The sequence below is a fragment of the Brachyhypopomus gauderio genome, chromosome 9, assembly GCF_052324685.1.
Source record: "Brachyhypopomus gauderio isolate BG-103 chromosome 9, BGAUD_0.2, whole genome shotgun sequence".
In the NCBI taxonomy this organism is placed as follows: Eukaryota; Metazoa; Chordata; class Actinopteri; order Gymnotiformes; family Hypopomidae; genus Brachyhypopomus; species Brachyhypopomus gauderio.
Window position 1 is genome coordinate 20,356,139 of NC_135219.1, and position 23,174 is coordinate 20,379,312.

A 23,174-nucleotide genomic window follows, 5' to 3' on the forward strand; every position below is an offset into this window, starting at 1 on the left:
TGGTTATAGAATTTTATTACGCATATTACTAAAAATATTATTTCAGTAATAAAGTTATTCCCTTTAATAATAAGTTCATTATTATACATTTATTTTTTTAAAGAAAAAATATGCAGAAGTACCGCAATAAACCGCAGCATGAATGAATTTACATTTGAGACTGTTCGTATCCCTGATAGCACATATACGTCTCCAATACCCGTCTGGAAAAGGTCGTAACATCTTAAATGCGTCTGTTCCATTTGGATTGATCTTACAACGGTCTTATTATCATCGTGTTGCAGACGTCTACGCATATACGTCTTCCTTACATCTTCACCCGATCTGCAATTTGACAGCTAGCACACTTACATCTCCAATACATCTGGAAAAGGTCGTAACATCGTGTTCCATTTTAAATTGAACCACGCCGCCGACTTTCGTAGTGTAGCAGCGAAACACCACAACAAGAATCTCCGTGGCGAATTTAAAAAGCTAGCGCGAGCTAACCAGTTAACGGACGCTCAATGGTTTTGTGAGCTATAGCCGATGACACCGACTACTCTGACCTGTTCACCGTTTACAAAAGTAAGTAACTTTGCTAACTGGCTAACATTTACTGTCTGTGGCCAAATTTCCTGAAGAACACTAGCGTTCGTTTTTAGGAGCAGTTTTTATATTCATAGCTAGAAATGTGTCAATTCATACTAACAAATACAATATGAATTTAGCATTAACTGGCTGCCGTTTACCGCTATATCACAAATGTAATTCACGAGCTAACTCACTAACAACGTTAGCGTCACTGTTAGCATACTGCCTCGAGAATGGTTATCGCCGGCTAGCCATTAACCTAGCCTCATTTTAGCTTTGGCTAACGCTAGGAAACATACTCATGGAAACACACTTGGCTTGTCTTGGCCTGTTGTGAATAAGTTTGAACAGCCGTGAATACAAATATGCAGATTCAATTGAGGCACTAAAGGGCCAAAAGGATCAAAATTAATTGTATTGGCAAAATGATTTAGATCATAGAACTAAATCACATGCTGAGATTAGCTTTGTGTGTGTGGTCTTTCATGTAAGGTTTTCAGTATTCCAGTATTTGGCCAGTAGCATCTTCATCACCTCTGCTGATACATCCAACTAGTGCAGAATCATCAGAAAACTTCTGGAGGTGGCAGGTCTCTGTGCAGTAGTTGAAATCAGTGATGTAGAGGGTGAAGAGGAAGGGAGACAGAACAGTTCCTTGTGGGGCTCCTGTGTTGCTGACCACTCTGTCTGACACACAGTGCTGCAGATTGCAGACTACCTGACTGTGGTCTGCCAGTCAGGTAGTCAACAACCAAAGATGATTAAATATATAAAAGTTCATTATCTAGAATGGCATATATTAAATCTTGAGATCTTGAGGCAGACAAACTGATATGACAGAAGTATATGATCAAACTGTTTATATCTCTCCCATAAATATTCTGGATCCCTCTCAAAATACAGCTATAAACAAGATTATCACAAGTAGCATATGACAATTGACTCCAAACATTTCCTGGTATAATAATAATAATAATAAACATTTTATTTAAAAGCGCCTTTCAAGCCACCCAAGGTCACTCACTGTACATAAAGCAAAAATATAAAACAATACAAAAAGATTAAAGTAAAAGAAATAAACATCAGCAAAAATAAGTAATGGAACAGAAGCTCAAGTAGGATATGCTAATTGAAATAGGTGAGTCTTAAGGCCAATTTTAAACATGGACAACGACGCACAGGCACGGAGCTCTGGTGGACGGCCATTCCACAGCTTGGGACCAGCAACACTGAACGCCCTATCCCCAACAGTACGCATCTTAGAAAACAGAATTTTAAGTAGATTTGTGTCCGAGGAGCGTAGAGTACGAACTGGAGAGTAAACATGGAGTAAACTACATAAATAGGGAGGAGCAGTGCCATGTATGGATTTATATACCAGTATCAACAACTTATACTGTATTCGATACTGCACAGGAAGCCAGTATAGGTGTTTCAATATAGGAGTAATATGAGCCCAAGATTTCGAGTGCGTCAAGACTCTCGCAGCTGAATTTTGCACAGCTTGCAAGTGATTCAGTACTCGAGCTGGTAGACCATACAAAATAGCATTGCAATAATCGATTCTGGATGTTACAAATGAGTGAATAACTTTTTCAGCAGCTGTAGTAGAGAGGAAAGGGCGAATCTTCGCAATGCCCCTTAGATGGAAAAAAGCTGTCTTGCATAGATGTTTAATATGAGGTTCAAAAGACATGGCAGAGTCGAAATTAACACCCAAGTTTCTGATCTGACTTGATAGTGAGACAGAAAGATTTGGGACAGAGAAGACAGCACCAGCAAATTATTTCATAATTGCTTGTGTAGATATTAACATAACCTCGGACTTGCTCATGTTCAGGCTCAGGAAATTCTCCTTCATCCATACCTGAACATCAGTCAAGCAGTCACTCAAAATAGATGGCGAGGGATTAAGAGTTGGTTTGGTACATAAATAAATCTGAACATCATCAGCATAGCAGTGAAATTGCAATCCATGCCTCCTAATGATATCGCCAAGGGGAAGTAAATACAGTCACGGTCACGGTACTGATCCAGAATGCAGCAGCAAGGCTTGTCTTCAATCTACCCAAGTTCACTCGTGTCACTCCACTGCTGCGCTCCCTTCACTGGCTTCCCATGGCTGCTCGCATACAGTTTAAAATTCTGATGCTTGCCTACAAAGCCAAAAATGGACCAGCTCCTTCATACCTTATGGCAATGGTCAAGAGTCGATCTGCACCTCGAGCCCTTCGCGCTTCAAGTACGGCTCGGCTTGACCCGCCATCCCTCAAGATTCATGGAAGACACGCGACAAGATGCTTCTCTGTCCTGGCTCCCAGATGGTGGAACAAACTTCCACTGGCTATCCGAACAGCGAACTCTCTCACGGTTTTCAAACGCAGACTGAAGACCCATCTCTTTGTAAAGCACTTATAAGCACTAATCTACTGAAGCATTGGTATAAATCATAATTGCGCTTTATCTCTGGGAACACTTGCTAATGTAGTCTTGTAGGTATTTCAGTCTTGCTAGGTAGTGCTCTATGTCTAATCTTATATTTTGTTGTCTTCTTTCTAGGTATCAGCACTGGCAACTGTTTATGGCAGTGCTTGAGCTCGTGTAGTTTGGACTTAAACCTGTTTATACTAGATAGAGATGCATATTCTGACTAAACACTTTGCACTTTTGTAAGTCGCTCTGGATAAGAGCGTCTGCTAAATGCCGTAAATGTAAAATGTAAAATTTGGAGAGCTGTATGGCCCTAAATTTGTCTCCTACAATGTTCACAATTTAGTGCATCTTGCACAAGATGTAAAAAACCATGGTGCTCTCGACAGCTTCAGTGCTTTCCAATATGAAAACAACCTGAATAAAATTAAAAAGCTCATTAGGAAACCTAGCTGTCCTCTGAGTCAGATTGTAAAGAGACTATCAGAGAAACCATGGAGTGACAGCATGGAGAAAAAGACAAGGGTGACAAAAGAACATACCTCTGGTCCTCTTTCACCACCTTCCTGTGGTGCAACACAGTACAAAGAACTGGCAACCTCACTCTTCACTGTCAAACTTGACCAAGCCAACAGTCAACTTTATTTGAGAGGAAAAGTTGTCAAGGTTAAAAATATTGTGTCTTACAGGAATGAAGTATATGTTGCATACAGTACATTTGAGCAGCATGAACCATTCTTTCAATATCCACTGTCATCATCGACATTTGGCATACATTTGGTCCATGGACAGACAAGAATGATAAATTACTGCAAAGTAAATCAAATAGAGGGGAAGGCCTTTGTTATTCCATACAAAGACAAATTTGTGTCAATTCCACTTTTGCATGCAAAAAAGCAGTAAATCGCCCTTCAGAACTTGGAATCATATGTTATATATATATTTTTGCAGATAGTACTGCAAGCTACACATCAAAAGGTTCTGATATGTTCTAAAATACTAATATACTTTTAGTATTTTGTGATCAACAATGAGATCAAAAATAATTTATTAGATCATAAATCTAATTTTCGTATTACCTAATTTTATGCCGCAATATCTGATAATGAAAAATGTTGTTATAGATAATCATTATAACTAGGGATGCAAATGATTAATCGACTTTCGATTAATTGTCGATTAAGACGTTACTCGATCAAAATGTATTAATCACGATTAATCATTAGAGAGCGCTCCTGTATTAACTTGAACAGAGCGTAAGAACGAGAGGTGAACACGTGTCGCGAAAGACCAGAGTGGAAAACAAAATGAAGCGGGCGAAAAGACGTGCGGTGTGGGACCATTTTGAAGCGTGTTCGGGAAACGAGGCAGAAACTGCGTAATCCAGAAAATCCCAAGGAGGGAAACTTTATTTTCCACGCAACTCAAACAATAGCACTGTTCTCTTCCCCTCCCCTGGCGCGCGCAGGCGCCGCTCTCCCAGTGTCACTTAAAGGGCCAAGTGCCTGTCTGTTAGGGAACTCGCTGCGAGGAGTAGTAGTCGCTACAATTTCAACATTGTTAATTTAGGCAAAGAAGTCAAATGTTCTGTGTGTAATGCGGTATTGAAGTACAACAGTTCCACTAGCTCACTCAATTATCATTTGAACACCATGCTTGCAGCTGTCCTGCATATCACCAGTGCACCTGGTCAACCTAAAATCACAGCTACACTGGGAAGGCGAGCGTTTTCGAAGCTCGCTACAAAAAATACGAGTGAGCTAAAAACAAAGCTATCTACTGCTACTACTGTAGCCCTTACAACAGATTATTGGACGGCTCTAACAACAGAAAGTTACATTACTGTGACGTGCCACTACACTGACGAGAACTGGCAGCTAAAATCTGCAGTGCTGATTACGACGAACATGTCGGGTAGACACACCGCTGACAGTTTAACTGACAAGCTCAATGATGTTGTGGAAACTTGGGCACTCTCCGGTCGCGTTACAGCATGTGTTCACTACAAAGCTAGAAACATTGTCCAAACATGGGCTCAATAATATTCTGTTTGGCTCTCTATTTAATTTCTTCTTTTTTTTAAACATTTTTTTAAATGTTTAATGTTTCAAATTGAACTGAGCCAGTCCTTAATTTATTCCTTTTTTAAAATGAATGTATTTTGTTATACCATAAAAATTTCCTCATGCATAATTACTTGAGCAATATATAATATAATACAATATCATTATCATAATATAATATATACTTTTTGAACAAAGTGTTTTAACTACACTGCTCAAAAAAATAAAGGGAACACTTAAACAACACAATGTAACTCCAAGTCATCCACACTTCGTGTTCAGATAGGAAGCAACACTGATTGTGAATCAATTTCAACTGCTCTTGTGCAAATGGAACAGACAATAGGTAGAAATGAGAGATTTTCAACTGATTTCAAAGATTTTTATTAATTGAGATCTAGGATGTGTTATTTTAGTGTTCCCTTAATTTTTTTGAGCAGTATATTTAGCTGATATTTTTAAAAGCCCTATTGAAACACTGAAATTCAGGTGAAAAACCCCGCTTATCGATTAATCGAAAGTCAATCGATAAGATCAGTCAACTAACGATTAATGAATTAATCGATAATTTGCATCCCTAATTATAACAAATGATGTTATAGATAATCATTATTCTTGATGCGCTACATGTCATGGTACAGAGGGCCCATACCGTGAGATGTAGAGCATCAAGAATAATGATTATCTACAGCAGGGGTCGGCAACCTTTGAGACACGGAGTGCCAACTTTAACATGTCTAGTCAATGAGTGTGCCGAGTGGCGAACGTAACTTGTTGAGCGGGGGGGACATAAAAATCTCTGTCTGAGATTTTTTGCTGATGCTGGTCCAGCGTGACGCGTGCCATAGGTTGCCGACCCCTGATCTACAGTATAACATCCATTTTTTTAAATTAAAACATTGATTTCAAGCTTTTGAATGGTTGTCTAGATGGAAGATTATTTATTTAGGTATTATCCGACAGAACACATTTAATTTTCGGGTCTGGGGTCTGGCTTCACAGTACAGCTTACAATGTACCTCATAGTGGAGTTTGTTAAGGAGGGGCAAACTGGACCAGTGGCAAAGTCCTGGTATATGGATGGGTTCTCCTGGTGGCCTCCCTATAAAGATCAAAGCCGACTTTTAAAAAGTGTTAAAAAAGCTGAGGTTCCCCAGCCAGATAAAGGGTGGAAAAAACACAGTGTGCGAATCCTTTATGAATCAGGTAATAAAGACATGCATATGTTAACATATACAATACAAAATATTATTAGTGTCATGTGGTCCTGCCTCCCCCCTGTCAGTCTTGTCTTTTGTTTTGTTCTCTGTGTGTTTGAGTGTCTTTTATTTTGACATTCCTAGTTGTCTCCTAGTTTCACACCCCTGCTGTGTTCTCTGCCCCTCGTTATCACTGTCAGGTGTGCCTTGTTGTGTCTAGGGCTGTTGCGATAACCGCAGTATAGCAATACCGCGCTATTGACGAGAAAATCGCAACGTACGGGAATTAACCGCAACAACCGCAATATTTGTGTTTTTTCCCATGCGAAAGTGCCTGTGCAAGAGTTAAAGTCATTTTCCCATCAACCCCCTGTTATCATCCGGTGCAGCTGATCAACAATCCGTCTCCTTTTTTCAAAGATGGAAACTACGGCAGATGCTCTGGTCAAAAAACAAAACGCGACTTCGCCGGTTTGGGAGCATTTCGGGTTCAAGTCAAATCCACGCAGATCCACTCGCCTGGTGGCGCGTCAATGAGGCTACATGTGCTACATTTGTGCAACAAGCACACCATCAGAGCGAGTTTTTAGTACTGCCGGGAATATTGTTAGCCCTTTCCGCTCCTCACTGAAACCACATAAGGTGAATATGTTGGTTTTCTTAGCGCGCAACAGGGACGTGACAACTCAGGTTTAAGCTGAGACGTTATTCTTCTGGTTAAGGAAAGATTTCGTTTAGAGATGGAACAATAGATCGGACATGGATCGGAATCGGCCGATATTTAATAAAAAATAAAAGATCGGGATCGGCGATATCTCTCCATTTTGACCGATCTCGTTAAACAAATTCATAACCGCTTCATAACCGCAGCTTGATGAAGAGTCAAGAATTACATCATTAGTCTTGTGTAATACCTTATCTGACCACTAGACAGAGACATACTGTATTATACTTTCATCTTCAACAGAACACACGAGAACAAGTCAATCATTTTACCGCATGTGCTGACAAAAATGTCGTGTGTCTGGCAGTTTTTTACAATAAGTAACACGGACTCGTCCGTGGCATTTTGTAATACGTGCAAGAGTAAGGTATCTCGTGGTGGATTGAAGAAGGCAGCATTTAACACAACTAATTTAATTCGGCACTTAAGAGTGCACCATGCCGCTTTATATAGCGAGTTTGAGCGAACAGCAAATGAAGCGCGAGCGTCTTCTAGCAAAAAACAAATAACCCAGCGAACTGTGCAGACTACATTTGACCGGTACGAAAAGTACAGCAGCAACAGCCAAAAGGCCAAATCAATAACAGCTAAAATGATAGAATTTATAGCGCTAGATAATCAGCCCTTCTCAGTTGTGGATGACGTGGGATTCCGACGTTTAATATCCCACCTGGATCCACGATATGATATTCCCAGTCGGAAATACTTTTCAGATATTGCTCTTCCAGAGCTGTATCAAGTGGTTTACGGCCACATAGACCAACTTATGAAAAGTAATATCACATCACTGAGTTTCACAAGTGATATATGGAGTTCCGACGTCAGCCCCTCCTGCATGTTAAGCTTAACAGCGCAGTGGATTGATGCAGACTTTGAGCTACGTAGCGTCGTTCTGCATGCACGTGAGTTCACAGGTTCTCACACAGCTAGTGCTCTGATGGCAGAGTTCGACAGCATGTTCCAAATGTGGTCAATTCCAAAAAATAAAATACATGTTATCTTGAGAGACAATGCACGAAACATCACAAAAGCAATGCACGATGCTGAACTGCCGAGTTTGCCCTGCATGGCACATTCAATACAGCTAGTAGTGAATGAAGGGATTTTGTCACAACGCAGCATCAGTGATATTGTGGCAACTGGAAGACGGATTGTTGGCCACTTCAAACACTCATCTTTGGCTTATTCACGCCTTCAGAGTATACAAACTCGGCTGAACCAACCGGTCAAAAAGCTTCAACAGGATGTTCCGACAAGATGGAACAGCACCTATTATATGTTACAGAGTCTATTGGAACAAAAACATGTGTTGGGTGCTTACGGAGTTGAATATGATTTACCGGCCACTTTCACCACCAGTCAGTGGGGGGTTATTGAAAACATTGTGTCGTTACTCTCACCATTCGAAGAACTAACTAAAGAAATTAGTGCTTCCACCGCTACAGCTGCCGACGTGATACCCGCAATCGGAGCTTTAAAACGTTTTTTACAGAGTAGTTCTGAAAAGGATCACGGTGTAAAAACATCAAAAGCTACCCTTTTGGAAGCAACCGAACAGCGGTTCAGCACCATAGAGGCAGAGAGGCTGTACAGTGTGGCTACACTCCTAGACCCGAGGTGAGATGGGGAAATAGCTATTTAAATAGTATTTTTAATACACTATGCTTTTTATGCCTGAGTATAACATACACAGAAACGTTTTAATATAAAGTATAAAGTATATATAAAGTTTCCGCACCATAATGCACCGGCTTATATTAACTTCACTCTGGTCATTAGATTATTGTCGTCAGAAACTGTGACGTACATGAAATGAGCCACTAGTTCATTGTAGTCATTAAACTGTTGTTTTTATTGATTGAGGGAAATGAGGGTTAAATAAGTAAACAGAAAATTGTAAATAAAACACATAATAACGTACACAGTACATCGACATAACGAGCGCACGTACGGTGCGTGTTACGTAATGTTCTATACGGATTTTAGAACTCACAAGAATTATAAAACGCAACACAGATTTTTGAGAAAATGTAAAGGCTTTTAGGTTCGTATTATAGTGCGGAAAATAATACAATCAACATTTTTCATTAGTCAGATTTAACGTTTACCTTGTGTTATTTTTAAATGTCAGATACAAGGACCGGTATTTCTCCGCTGAATTAAAATCAAGGGTAAGGGATGAGCTCATGGATGTGTTGAGTGCACAGACAACCCAGTGTTCCGGTGAAGAAATGCCAGGACCCAGTCAGGACAACACTGAGAGACCAACAGAAACACCACGAAGGCCGTCATTATCTACATTTTACAACGCAATGCTGGAGGAAAGCAGAGAGGTCAGAGAGAACAACAGTCCGATAGCATCCCAAGTGCGTTGCTATCTTTCAGAGGCTACGATTCCGCGGAGTGCGCAACCATTTTCGTATTGGAAAATTAATAAAGAGCGTTTCCCTGCACTTGCCGAAGTCGCACGTGATTTCCTCTCCGCACCCTGCACAAGCGTGGACAGTGAGCGTTTGTTTAGCGCTGCTTCAAACATTTTGACCGAAAAGAGGAACAGATTATCCACGGATAAGGCTGAAATGTTACTCTTTATAAAGCGTAATTTGCCTTTATATTTAAGCATTACGAAGCATTAAGCATAAGCATTATGCAAACTTAAGCATTAAGTATTTTTTTTTATTTTTTTATAAGTGTTCAATAACGGCAGTTTTGACCGCATTATAATTATTTTAGCACTTTAATGATTGCAGTCTTGGCAATATTTGATTGATTGTTAATTTTTTATAAGATTTGGTATGTTTATGTAGATAAGTTGTAGTTTATTTGGATGGTTTGTTTATAATGGTAATAAATATGTTTCAACCATGCTTCATTGTTTGCTTATGGTAATATGGTAATACTGGTATTTAGCCCCGCCCAGCATCGGGATCGGGATCGGATCGGCAGATCTCACTGAAAGGAAATCGGAAATCGGGATCGGCCTCAAAAAGGCAGATCGGTGCATCTCTAATTTCGTTTTATTGATTTATTTATTAAATTCTCTTTTTGTGTTTAAAATCTCGTTTTAAATATTTACCCTACACTTTTAAGAAAGCGAAAGAGCATGGGTTCTTACTGCATCTCATTTGACTTCTGTGTTCTCTATTTGACAATAAACACATATTTAACTGCTCTTAAAACTGTGTCTTCTTTGCAATTTAAAAACAATAAGAACCCCTTTACAATAAAAACAATAAAACAATTATATAGCTCTAAAATTAAGATTTTAGACGACAAATTACGCATATCGCGTCATACCGCATATCGCGGTGTTGAGCCACCATAAATAACCGCAGGGGAAATTCTTTCACCGCGACAGCCCTAGTTGTGTCCCTTGTTTAGTTGGTATATTTAAGTCCTGTGTTTGGTCTTTGTGGTTGTGGGTTATTGAACGTTCTAAGTTGTACGTCATCAGTAGTAAGTTGTGAGAGATATGTTCTGGTTGTAAGTTCTGGTTTGTTGTTTATGATTTTTGTAGTACATGCTCTTTGTGTCTTTTCATGTTTAGCCGTTCTTGTCACCTCAGTTCTTTGTAATAGTATGTGTTTTTGTGTTAGTTATTTTGATTAAAGCTCCAAATCTGCAACTGCGTCCTACCTGCCCAGCCAATCTGTTACAATTAGGACATAATCATAGCATGACAGATGGTTCTTTTTCATGGCTGTCATTATTTCCCCCCCCAGAATCATTTGATAAGGTTTTTTCTAAATGGAAAAAGTCGTGCTATACATCAGATGTTAACTCTGACACAGAGGTTCTAGGAAAGAGGTCAGCTGTGCATTCTGTACAATTAATGTTTTAAAACAGTTCTGTGATAGAATCAGTTATTAACATACTTTTACTTGTAGAAGAAAAGTATACTCTTCATCGGACGAAGATGAAACACCACCTATGAAGAAAACAAATTCCTTCTGCCCCAAGACCCCCAGCCCCACCACAGACATGTAGACAGTCTGGACCAACATATAATGGTACTGCATTTAACTTCACAATATGAATCACAGATTTCAAATGGGCATGACATGCAAGAGATATGCAACAACATACTAAATATGACTGCTTTAATGTATATATCATTGCCATTTATCCAAAATAATATGGTGCCTTGAAATGAGGGGGGACTGGGTTAAAAAGAGTTCTAATTTCAACATAGTGAAACCGAAATGTAAGTCTGGAATGTGTACTTTAATTACATCTGATTTGTTTGAGATCATTTTAACTGTGGAGCAACAACTACGTAAGGTCTCAAACTTAATTTTTTTTGCATCCTCAGCATTGGGCAGCACCTTCCAGTCAGGAGCAAGAGCAGAGCAAGAGGGGTGCAACAAACCATCAGATGTTCATGGTATAATGCAGGATGTATTTAAATAAATACTACAGCATCTATAGCACAAACCATTAGATGTTCATGGTATAATGCAGGATGTATTTAAATAAATACTACAGCGTCTATAGCACATGGCCAAATGAACAATCATTTAAACAATTTCCTGTAATTATAAAAAGCACAATATAAACATATATAAAAACAATATATTTTAACATTATATTTAGGAAGTCCACTTTCTCCATGGGAACACTCAGGCCATCATATGTCACAGAGTAAGTTTCATAAAATGTTACAAAGGGTTTGTTACGGTCCTTTGTGCAAGATAGCTCGTTCTAAAAGGACGCAACATAAATAACCAAAACATCACACAGCAAGGTTCATTCATACATGGTTCTTTTATCTTATTTGTGTTGTAATGTCCATATTCCATTTTCCAAGTACAATCATACAACATCATACAAATGAAATAACTTATGGAGACAACATCGAACGGGCTCGTGCCAAAATAACAACCAGAACAAGCTAAAGCCCTCCCCCGCTTTAACTACCCTAAACCAAAAGAAATAAACAAAAACACAATTCAATCGTCCCTAACTCCCTATTCTCTCACAAAACAGGAGAAAACGACGATTAAAATAAATAGGCACTTACCCAAACCAAAAATACAAATGAAACAACTACTTAGAAAAGAACATGGCCCCACAAGGTCTGATATGTCTGTAATAACTCATAAGGCGCATTAAAACACCTAAGCAGCTCTTAGTGCCTCGAGTATGGAGTAGCTATATCTCGAGTCAGCAGTAAACGTACAAACACAAATCAGAAACCAGAGACCCACTCTACACAGCCTTGGCAATGTAACATCTCGTAAGGTGCGCTAAAACACCTATCTAGCTCTCAACGACCGTAGTAGGGAGTAATATCTCAAATCGGCAGTAATATCTCGTAAGGTGCGTTAAAACACCTTTCTAACTCTCAACAACCGTAGTAGGGAGTAATATCTCAAATCGGCATTAACCCGAACATACACAAAACCACAATTCAAAACCCCACTGTAATGCATTGGTTAAAGAGGACCGCGTGGTGAACTGTCAAACAATACACCACGGGCCACCATACGAAAGGCACAGACTCTTTAAAAAGGGGAACCAATTACAAAACAGCCAATCCCGTTGTTCCGTCATCAGCAGCACCTGTCTTCCATTTCGTCTCCAAACTCGCCCTGCAGTGGAAAACCTGCAAAAGAACACGCTAGCACACAACAAGCACTCCAGGCACGTAACATGGTTAAATGTTAAATGCGTTTCAAAAGTTGTTGTCATTGTTCCTTTCCATTTCATGTTCTATCTCTCCATCTGTAACCCTTATTCCCTAACTATCTACCAACCTATCTATAACTCTAACCATCTATCTACCTATTAATCTACCTACATCTCTCTTTCTATCTATAACCATTGTGTCCTATCTATCTATCTATCTATCTATCTATCTATCTATCTATCTATCTATCTATCTATCTATCTATCTATCTATCTATCTATTTCTCTATCTCTATATCTCTATCTATATATCTCTATATCTATATATCTCTATTTCCATCTATCTCTATCTCTATATCTCTGCGTCTATCTCTATCTAGCTCTATCTCTATCTCTCTCTCATTTCCATGTTAACAGCACCTACACCACAACAAGGGCAAACAAGGTGGAACATGCCCAATACGTACACATGGCCATCTCACAAGATAAGGCCAGGATGTTCTTCATCATACAAATGGTGAGTTTACCTTAAACTTTACAAGCCATATACACACATGCACCTCCTTGTATCTATGCTTACTGTCTGTTTTATCAGCTCCATTTTGGAGCATGTTATAGTTTGTATAGATATTTGTCAGTATGTATAAATAAACACTCATATTTACAATCTGGATTACTAAAATTAATGTTTATTTAAACCTTGTACTGTAAACAGCACCCACTGCACAACAGGGAACCTCAAGGCGGTTCATCAATAATCAGTGCACATGTAAGTTTGGTCTTTTAAGACAAAGTAGTTTATAAATTGCTTACAATGAGTAAAAGGATAACTTCTATCTTATTTTTGCAGCTGTAGACAGAACAGTGTTAGAGGCAGTGAGAGAGATGGACCTGAAGATTACTTACCTCACATCACTTGTTGAGTCTCTTGTGGGTGGCCGGCGAATTTTGCCCCCACAACAGGTCCAGGATGAGGAGGAAAGTTTTCCCACTAAATTCAATGGAGGCCCTAGAAGATTTAGAGAAAAGACTGTTAGACAATGGACTGAAGCAGAGGATGGTAAGTTCATTTATAGATGATTTCCCATTACAGTTTTTCTCAGTCGATTTGGTTCATTTCTCAGATCAGAATTGAAATTCTCAAAACTGTTCATTCAGTCTCCACATCTCCTTGTCACTTGTGCACATCATAATTGCATTTCTCATTGTGTTTCACATTTTACAAATGCTTTTGTACATTTTGCAAATGGACATAGACAATTGTCTGTTGTTTTTTACATTATCAATTGCTTATGTTATGTACAATATTTTAAATCGTGTACTCAGCTCCAGCTCAAACTGTACGACTAAATCGCAGGGTTTAATCGCAGAGAGTCGGCTCGTGGAGCTGCTTCAACAGTGCGATACTCTCACGAGGAGCGATTTGAATTTATTTCTTACATGCAGTTTAATGTATTCAGGGTAATACAGCTGATAAATGTGTAGCCCTTATGCGTCTTTAAGGATAGTAATAGGCCTAATATTCTACATTTTGACACACAGCTGCCGCAGTGAAGAACCCGGCGCTACCAGCTCCCACGGAAGCAGAGGCCGAAAAATGCCTAAGAGTGTCACGCTACGGTCCCCGAACCCTTCCTTTGGGGCGTGTGTTAATGTTGTCTGCGTCTATTCGTCTGCGTCTGTGTACCTCCGTGGGTGTGGGTGCGTCTTGTCATTATCCGTCTCACCTGTGGCTCGTCTCGTCATCACGTGGGGTTGATGTGGTCTGTCTATTTAATGTGCGTTCGCGCAGTGTCTTGTGCTCGTCGTTGTCTATGTTGGAGTCTGCACGTTGTGTGTGCTTGTTTTCTGTGCGCTAAACAAAGCGCTTGACACGTAATAATAAAAGTGACGTCTGTCGCAACAAGGACTCTGTGTCTTGTCCGTCTGCCGCCGCCCAGCGTCACAGAACGACGAGCCGTCAGAGACACAACAAGCCATGCCAGGCTACACCACCCGGCCAAAGAAGGGCAAGAAGCCCAGCAAGCGCCGCCATGCCTCTGCTCCTGCCCAACACCGCGCGGCCACCGTAACTCCCGAACTGATGGAGCAGGACCCGTTATGCAGCATCATGCTGCTTCGGTCTCGGGAGGCCAAGACGGTGGAAATGGCGGAGTATTTCCGCCAGACCGCGGTGCGGATGTGGAAGGAGCGACACCCCTGTCCCACCAGAGACCTCTCGCCCCTGAGGGTAGGCTCCCTCGAACTCTGCTCCACAGAGAAGACTCCTGAGAGCGAGTTCGAGGGGGAGGAATCGGAGGGCGAGGAGGAAGAGGAAGATCAGGCTCCCTCGGTTTGTTCCGCCTCCACCGTGGACTACGGTGAGGAGGAGGACTACCCTCCATCCGTTTGCTACGCCCCCATGGTGGACTATGGTGGGGGAGAGGGGAACGAGGAGGACTACCCTCCATCCGAGTGCTCCGCACCTGCCGTGGGCTACGGTGAGGAGGAAGAGGAGGAAGACTACGATTACCCTCCGTCCGAGTGCTCCGCACCTGCCGTGGTCTACGGGGAGGAAGAGGAGGAGGAAGACGACGAATACCCTCCGTCAGACTGCTCCGCACCAGCCGTGGGCTACGACGAGGAGGTGGAGGAGTTAGAGTCGGAGGAGGAAGGCAGTCCGCCTCCCTCTGAGTGTTCCGCTGGGACTGTAAAGGGGAGGTGGACACCAGAGACGGTCCCATCCTCCGATCGTTCCGGAGGAGAGAGGATGGACTGCTCCCGGGGTGGCAGCCCGGAGCAGTCCATGGAGTGGGACCAAGGAGAAGAGGAGGAGGAGATGGAGACCGCAGGGGATCTCCCAGGCGGTCCGCTCGGGGCGTCTACCGGTCGCGCAGCACCCGGCAGGTTCGCCGATCGCGCAGCACCCGGCAGGTTCGCCGATCGCGCAGCACCCGGCCCGTCCGCCGGTCGCGCAGCACCCGGCACGTCCGCCGGTCGCGCAGCACCCGGCACGTCCGCCGGTCGCGCTGCACCCAGCGGAGGGTCCGCAGCAAAGACCGGAGGAGGACCGTCCGCTGCAGCACCGGCAGCTCCCGATCTCTCTCCCCTTATCGCTCTACTCCTGGCGCGTAGTCTGGCGCCTGTTTCATGTTTGTGTATGCCAGTGTTCGTAAGTCTTCCCATTTGTGTGCCTAACCCGTTTTTCCCTTTCGTTCCACTATGTGTAAGTGTACCTGTGTGTGTGTGTTAGGGGTGCACGATATGGACTAGAATTACGATGTGCGATAACATTGTTGGATATCCCGATATCGATGTGAACCACGATAAATTAAGATTAAAATACAGAGATGTAGTGTCTCTCTGAACAGCAGCACGTTAATTAGTTTTTTTTTTACTGTGTAATGAATCCAGAATAATTCCAAATATTTTGCAGGTTCATGGACGTAGTTTTGATTTCACAAGTGGGGGGGACACAACCTGGGGTGGCGAACTGTTAAGCGGGGGGGTGCTGCATGATCCTAGTGCTAGATTTGTCGCTATTTGGATATTGGTTTTTTTACCGTTAAAAAGTGGGGGGGACATGACTTTGTCACTACTTAAATATTTGGTTTTAACTGTAAAAACTGGGGGGGACCAAAACCGGCTTTTGAAAAAGTGGGGGGGACATGTCCCCCCCGTACCCCCCCAAAACTACGTCCGTGTGCAGGTTTATTCAACAATAGATTCAATCTAGGTTTATACTTTCACGAGTGACCGTAGCGCGACTCCGCACACCTCGCGTAAACCTCCGCGAACGACGGAAGCGTTTAATCATGCCATGTCACATTCTTTGCAGTGTTGTCCGAAACGATATGTAGGCCTAGTAGTATAGAAAAAACACCCCTCAAATACAGGGGAATGAACATTTACCTGACCAATTTTAATGTTGCTTTGTGTATCAGGTTTGAAAAGTGCTGGAATTTAGGCTAAAGTACTTGAAATTGTAACTACTTCGTTTCACAACAAATATCTGTCTGACTGAACAGTTCTCTTAATTACATTAACAAATACGAGCCTCTTGTAATTCCAGGACGAAACATGAAAGAACGTGAAGACGTTAAGATTGGGCGTTTTGAAAATAAACAACCATTAAATAATGTGATTAAAAAAAATTAAAAAATAAAAATTATTTCAAATCATTTAGAGTATATGTATAAATATTTAACTCAATTAAGTTTAACGAGCTGGGAATTATTGAAATGGACCTTGAAAGTGACGTACAAGTGCTTTAATTCCACCTTGTATAGGTGTATGAACCCGGCAAACATGACTGTTCTCATTGCGCTGAGACGCGGCGCGCGCGAACTTACAAAATTCGAGAGGTGCACGACCTCGTGAATTGACAGCGCGCGAGACCATCGCACACGGGCGAAGCCACCGTGATTACGTTATTTTCGCCTTGCGGACCCTCGCGCTGCATCAAGTGTAAACCAGACTTAAACCAAATCGCGTGTCTGATGAGCGCGTTCACCTCACTCTGCCTCTTGCCTACTTACGTCACGTGATCATAGTCTGCAGCGCGAATAGCTCCCTCTATTGCTGGACGAGGATAATGCAATTTGAGTTTGCTGTTATTCAAGGAGTTATCGTGGCTCTTTCGATGTGTTTATCGTGAAACTTCACATCGCGATAACGATAAAAATACGATTCATCGTGCAGCCCTAGTGTGTGTTTGTGAATGTCCCGTTAAATGTGTCTAACGTGTTTTCCCCCGTCTTCCCAGGGAGGGTGTTCTAGACTGTGTGTGGCGGACTCTCTGCCGAGGGCGGTCATCTCCCAGACGCAGGACTGGGCGCTTCAGATCCGCCCATTGACGTGGGTTCGGGGCACTCAGTCCTGTTGGCACCCCGGGACGGGTAGTGCCCTTGGTGGGGGCGTCTGTCACGCTACGGTCCCCGAACCCTTCCTTTGGGGCGTGTGTTAATGTTGTCTGCGTCTATTCGTCTGCGTCTGTGTACCTCCGTGGGTGTGGGTGCGTCTTGTCATTATCCGTCTCACCTGTGGCTCGTCTCGTCATCACGTGGGGTTGATGTGGTCTGTCTATTTAATGTGCGTTCGCGCAGTGTCTTGTGCTCGTCGTTGTCTATGTTGGAGTCTGCACGTTGTGTGTGCTTGTTTTCTGTGCGCTAAACAAAGCGCTTGACACGTAATAATAAAAGTGACGTCTGTCGCAACAAGGACTCTGTGTCTCGTCCGTCTGCCGCCGCCCAGCGTCACAAAGAGACTACCTCTGCCTGGCACCAGCAAGACGCTAATCTTTTTAATTTGTTAATTACACGTTTGTTGCATATTGTTGATTTTCTGTTAAATAAACATTTTAAAGGAAAATCCCTTTCACTTAATTTTGTTTTGGGGTAATAGTATTAATATTATTTAATTACATAAAATAATATATCATAATTTTTCCAGTGTAGATTTCTGTTTGAGTCTTTAGGCTTCTTAATGGCTCATACGTACTCGCTGTTTGTGTATTACATAGCTTTAACTTAGGGAGGAAGAAGAATATAAAATCTAGCTTTAAATGTAATTTAATCTAAGAAGGTTTGACTTTAAATGCCGCATTCAGGTATTTTCAGATGCTGCATTTTAGCTATACTGTACATATAAGTCTGGAATGCAGCGTATGAACGTCATTTTGGCATCCAAGCCTGCCGTTTAAAAGATGTACTGCAGATAAATAAACGCTGTATTAATAGTCTAGTAGAGATCTCATAAGCGTCTCCAAGACGCAGGCGCGATCATGACGCAACCAGATGGGTTTGGAATGCAGCTGCTGAAGGTCTTTCACGATCCACCAGAGACGTATCAGAGACGTATTGCCGATGAGCACACGCTCTATTAAATACATATTCCAGACGAACTGTGTTACATCCAGCAGACGTCTCTGAGACGTATATGTGCTATCACTGTTATAGGAGGAGTAACTACAGAGTAGGAATCAACCCCAATAATCCCCAAGGACACAGTTATAGGAAGAATAACTACAGAGTAGGAATCATCCCCAAGGACACAGTTATAGGAGGAACAACTACAGAGTAGGAATAATCCCCAAGGACACAGTTATAGGAGGAATAACTACAGAGTAGGAATAATCCCCAAGGACACAGTTATAGGAGGAATAACTACAGAGTAGGAATAATCCCCAAGGACAGTTATAAGAGGAACAACTACAGAGTAGGAATAATCCCCAAGGACACAGTTATAGGAGGAATAACTACAGAGTAGGAATAATCCACAAGGACACAGTTATAGGAGGAATAACTACAGAGTAGGAATAATCCCCAAGGACACAGTTATAGGAGGAATAACTACAGAGTAGGAATAATCCCCAAGGACAGTTATAAGAGGAACAACTACAGAGTAGGAATAATCCCCAAGGACACAGTTATAGGAGGAATAACTACAGAGTAGGAATAATCCACAAGGACACAGTTATAGGAGGAATAACTACAGCGTAGGAATAATCCCCAAGGACACAGTTATAGAAGGAATAACTACAGAGCCACTGTATATGCTGAATAGGAAAGAAGATGGGCTTTTTGTCACCATATAATCTGTTCTACTTGTGGCAAGAAATCTTAAAGGCATTTTATTTTATTTTTAAATGACCCCTTACCTTCAAGTCCAACAGACAGCATTGTTTATCTCACGGTGGTGGTCTTCAGTCTTGTTAGTATGTGATACCTGGTTTCTAAGAGGTTAAGTGATTTTGTTACAGATGTCATGTGGTAGTAAGCGGAGTGGAGTTTTATGCAGGTCAAATCCAATGGTTTAATCAGATTACCAGAAAAAAAAATCCAAAACAGAGTCCAGGTCAAAAGCCAAAAACGAGCAATTAGGCAGATTACGCAGACGGGGCAAGGTGAAACACAACAACAGGAAGAGCAAGCTAAGATCAGTAACCATAACAACCAGATACAAAGACACCCAGAATGAATTAAAATGGCTTAGAAACACTGGGCAAAATCTGAGCGAGCATTAAACAGCAGACACTGGTGGGTTTAAATAGACCAACATGTTAAGAAAACTAGACACGGGTGATGATAATAAACAGAAGATTAGGAACAAATGGGGATTATGGGGAATGTAGTCCTCTTGAGATGGGCTGGAAGAACTCATTTCACCAGGACCAGGATAAACTCAATACAATGTAGTCTTTCCCCAGATGTGGCTATACTCAGTTGAAGTCATTAGAGGATAGTAATAATTTGCAATTGGCAGAAACCAGTATTCACATTTCCATAAAAACATTTTTACCAACCAAATGACTGCCAGTCACTTCAACTGATCATGTGCTGGATGAAGGCAGTGGTATCCTTGTGTGTATTGTTGCTTATAAACCAATCACCAATCTCTCAGGGGAATAAAGTCATTCGTCATACTGAAGCCACAGTCTCTCATGATGTTTGGTACAATATACAGTAATAAATAAATAAAAATAAACTACTATGTATGAATGAATGAATGAATGAATGTTCGATTTATATAGCACCTTTCCAAACTCCCAAGGCGCTTTACAATTTAACACAGGTACAAGTCACAGACAACCAATTACACACACACCAGGGAGAAGCGGCAGCCAATTGCACACAGCGTACTCTCTACCGGGATCCACAGCCCCCTGGGGGACTGAATGGGGTGCAGGAAGGGGAGAGAGGACAGACCCTAGTGACAGAGCACCATCCACCACTGGGCATACAAGCAAACAATGCACACTATGGTACTATGATTCTTCCTTCTATTCATTTAGTAGCACTTTGCTTGTGTGTGTGTGTGTGTGTGTGTGTGTGTGTGGTTTGTAAAAAAAAAAAAAAACACTTAAAAAAACACTGGGGCATCTTGCTAATAAGTGACTTTGGTGACTTTGCAGAATAAAAGTCCTGACCTCGGACTTAGTTCTGTCTTTCGTTTATCGATGAATCGGTATAATGCAGTTTGACTGGACCACTGCTGTTCCCATTCAAAAAGTCATTTCTCAGTTTCTTCAAATATTTATACAATCGCTGATGGGCCATTGAATAAGAAACACATTTCAAAATACAACTTAACATCAAAGATGACTAATCGTGGACTCGCATGTTCGTGTTGAGACAAAATAACTACACACAGAAGGTCTACAAGCCCCAGCATGAGGGTGATGTGCAGGAGGGGTGAGAGTTTCATCAGCCTGCAGCATCTGCGGAAAACACCGGCAACACGTGGGCCGATGGAAACAAACACACTGATCTTCAGTTAGCGAAATGTTAAATCTATCAACGAGAGACCAACACCAGCACCAAAAAAAACTCGTCTTGTAGCAATCGCTAAGGATGTGGCGTCTTTACCTTGTGGCGATTTCATGTTCAGATCTCTCGCGTTTCTCTCCATGAGTCCTGACGGTAGTTCCGATCAGGGGCGATTTTAGGATCTGGTCTTTAGGGGTGCCCAGCCCCCAGTGCTCACAGAGGCACAATACCAAAGTATTGCGCAGGTGCAGAGCAAGGTTTTTGCATAATATAATATTTAAAAAATGTGTTGAGCCAGGGGGTGCTGAGCAACTTCACGGTGGTGCTCTAGCACCACTAAAAATACCATAGCCTCGCCCCTGGTTCCGATGAAGCTGCCTCCATTGCTGGACGTGGCCCGTCGTATCTGGGGCCACAAAAACCCACCGCTCGTCCCCACGGGCGTCTTCCGTGGACTAAACACTTTCGTGGACCTGTGCGTGTTTGTCTGGCTCCGATAGGCATGGCGAAAAACGGCGGACAGTCTCATGATGTGTTCGCCAAGGACGGAGAAAGTTTCTCCTCGCTCGTGTGAGCAGCTGGGGTGCTGGACGGGAGCGAGCATGAGCGCGCTCATGCGTGGCATTCGGACTGTAATTACGCTGAGAGTCATTTACATAGTATATTAGCACTAAATGTGTTATCATAACGACTGTGAATAAGCATTTTATATCACCCTTTATATCTATGCAATATATTATATATCACGACTCTCATGTTGTTTTAATCTCTCATGTACGATCAATGTAACTAAGGTGGATAAATGACTTCGTCTAATTCTAAATGCGGATATAGATAAAAAACAGTAACAACGGCAAAATCAATAACCTTCTAAACACATGCTCTTTTATACTTTATGTGTATAATGTATATGTTATGTATAATGCATTCGTTGAATCTGGTGCTTTGCTGTCTATCATAATTAGTATATTAGCTGCAAATCCAATGTAAATATGAAAAGTATAGGAAAAACGGTTATGGTTCGGTTTCATTTAAACTTTTGGTAACAAAATGTTCACATCACCTATTTAACTTATATGAAGAGTATATATTTTTTTGTTAAATAAATCATTGGTCGGAATCAAACCCACACCAAGTTTAGGCTATAACTACAACAATACGATCAGCTATAAAATAATAATTTTACTTGCAGGAAATCAAGGTGAGGAAATGGCTGTAAAGTACGTGTGTGTGTTTGGGCTAGACTAGATGACTAAACTAGATCTATAAAACCTTTCCAATGCACATGTCAAAATTTGTGTTCTTATAAATGCACGTGATTTTCAAAGAAAGGTGACCCAATAATACAAGAATAGAGTTTTTAGAATGAACATTTTCTCGGACTAGAGCACGGGAACTATATTTTACACAGGGCTAGTTATTTCTGAATCTGAAACAAATATATAGTTTGCCACAATGCATCATATACCAAAATAGTACATCATGCTGGATTACAAAAACAACACAAAAAAGAACAAAATGGCCTACTGAATAACCAAAAATCATAGTGGTATTAGTAATGGTAACTCCAGAAAATGTGTCAAAAGACTCCATTTGTATATAATTTCACAGATAACAAAAGATACGACCTGCTATATCATTGATTTCCCAACTGCAACTGTGTTCCACGTTTAAATTTTTAAATGTTTTTATTTTATTTTTTGGAGGGGGGGAGTGGAATCATTGAGACAAACGTCTTACAACGATGCGAAGGAGCAGTGTATTGATTTCCTTTGATTAGATTAGTTTCCTCTTTCTTTATGTATCACCACCACAGAGACTGTGTTTGAAATAGCCTACTACATACTACTGGCGTACAGCTTGGGCCCCAAATCAGTATCCAGTATGCAGTATGCGACTAAACATTTCGGTAGATGAGAGAACATAAGCGTTTGGCGCCCTCTGCTGGCACATTTAGAATTACATGAGTGTATTATCCTAATCTCGTTAATGTTTTGTTTTCAACTGATGCAATATTTTTCACTTGTGACCAGCAGAGGGCGGTAATACCAATCTTTCCACAAGGTTGTATTGCTTTTAGGTTTCGATATAACTGATTTAGACAGCAAGATATTCATTGAAATATGTTCGCTGTTTGCCTAAAGTAGTGTGCACCATTAACCTTTTAAACTCTTAATAAACCAACCCAATTTTAAATTTTATTTCCAAAGGAAAAGCTTTTGAGTGCGGATTTGCACACCTGTCGAGTTTTTTATTTTAAAATGAGGTAAATTTTCCGCTGGTTGCTGCGAGCATTCCCTCCAGCCCAATC

The 23,174-nt window shown here is 41.4% G+C and overlaps 1 protein-coding gene across 3 annotated transcripts; it reads left to right on the forward strand.

Moving 5' to 3' along the window:
• Positions 1-176: 176 nt before the first annotated feature.
• LOC143523406 (uncharacterized) lies at positions 177-17,955 on the forward strand. 3 transcript variants are annotated; one of them, XM_077017828.1, is made up of 8 exons: positions 177-567; positions 10,877-10,999; positions 11,302-11,373; positions 12,998-13,134; positions 13,333-13,386; positions 13,468-13,677; positions 14,160-16,032; positions 16,306-17,955. In XM_077017828.1, exon 7 carries the CDS (start codon positions 14,596-14,598, stop codon positions 15,847-15,849), a length of 1,254 nt encoding a protein of 417 aa, XP_076873943.1. In that variant the 5' UTR covers positions 177-567; positions 10,877-10,999; positions 11,302-11,373; positions 12,998-13,134; positions 13,333-13,386; positions 13,468-13,677; positions 14,160-14,595; the 3' UTR covers positions 15,850-16,032; positions 16,306-17,955. The 3 variants fall into 3 exon arrangements, 2 of the variants coding, with proteins under 2 accessions (XP_076873943.1, XP_076873944.1); XM_077017829.1 differs by having other exon boundaries at positions 13,035-13,134; XR_013133331.1 differs by lacking the exons at positions 14,160-16,032; positions 16,306-17,955 and having other exon boundaries at positions 13,468-13,708.
• The last annotated feature ends 5,219 nt before the right edge of the window (positions 17,956-23,174 follow it).

Excerpts from the sequence above, each read along its gene's own strand:
- LOC143523406 (XM_077017828.1), top strand. The coding sequence starts at position 14,596 with ATGCCAGGCTACACCACCCGGCCAAAGAAGGGCAAGAAGCCCAGCAAG.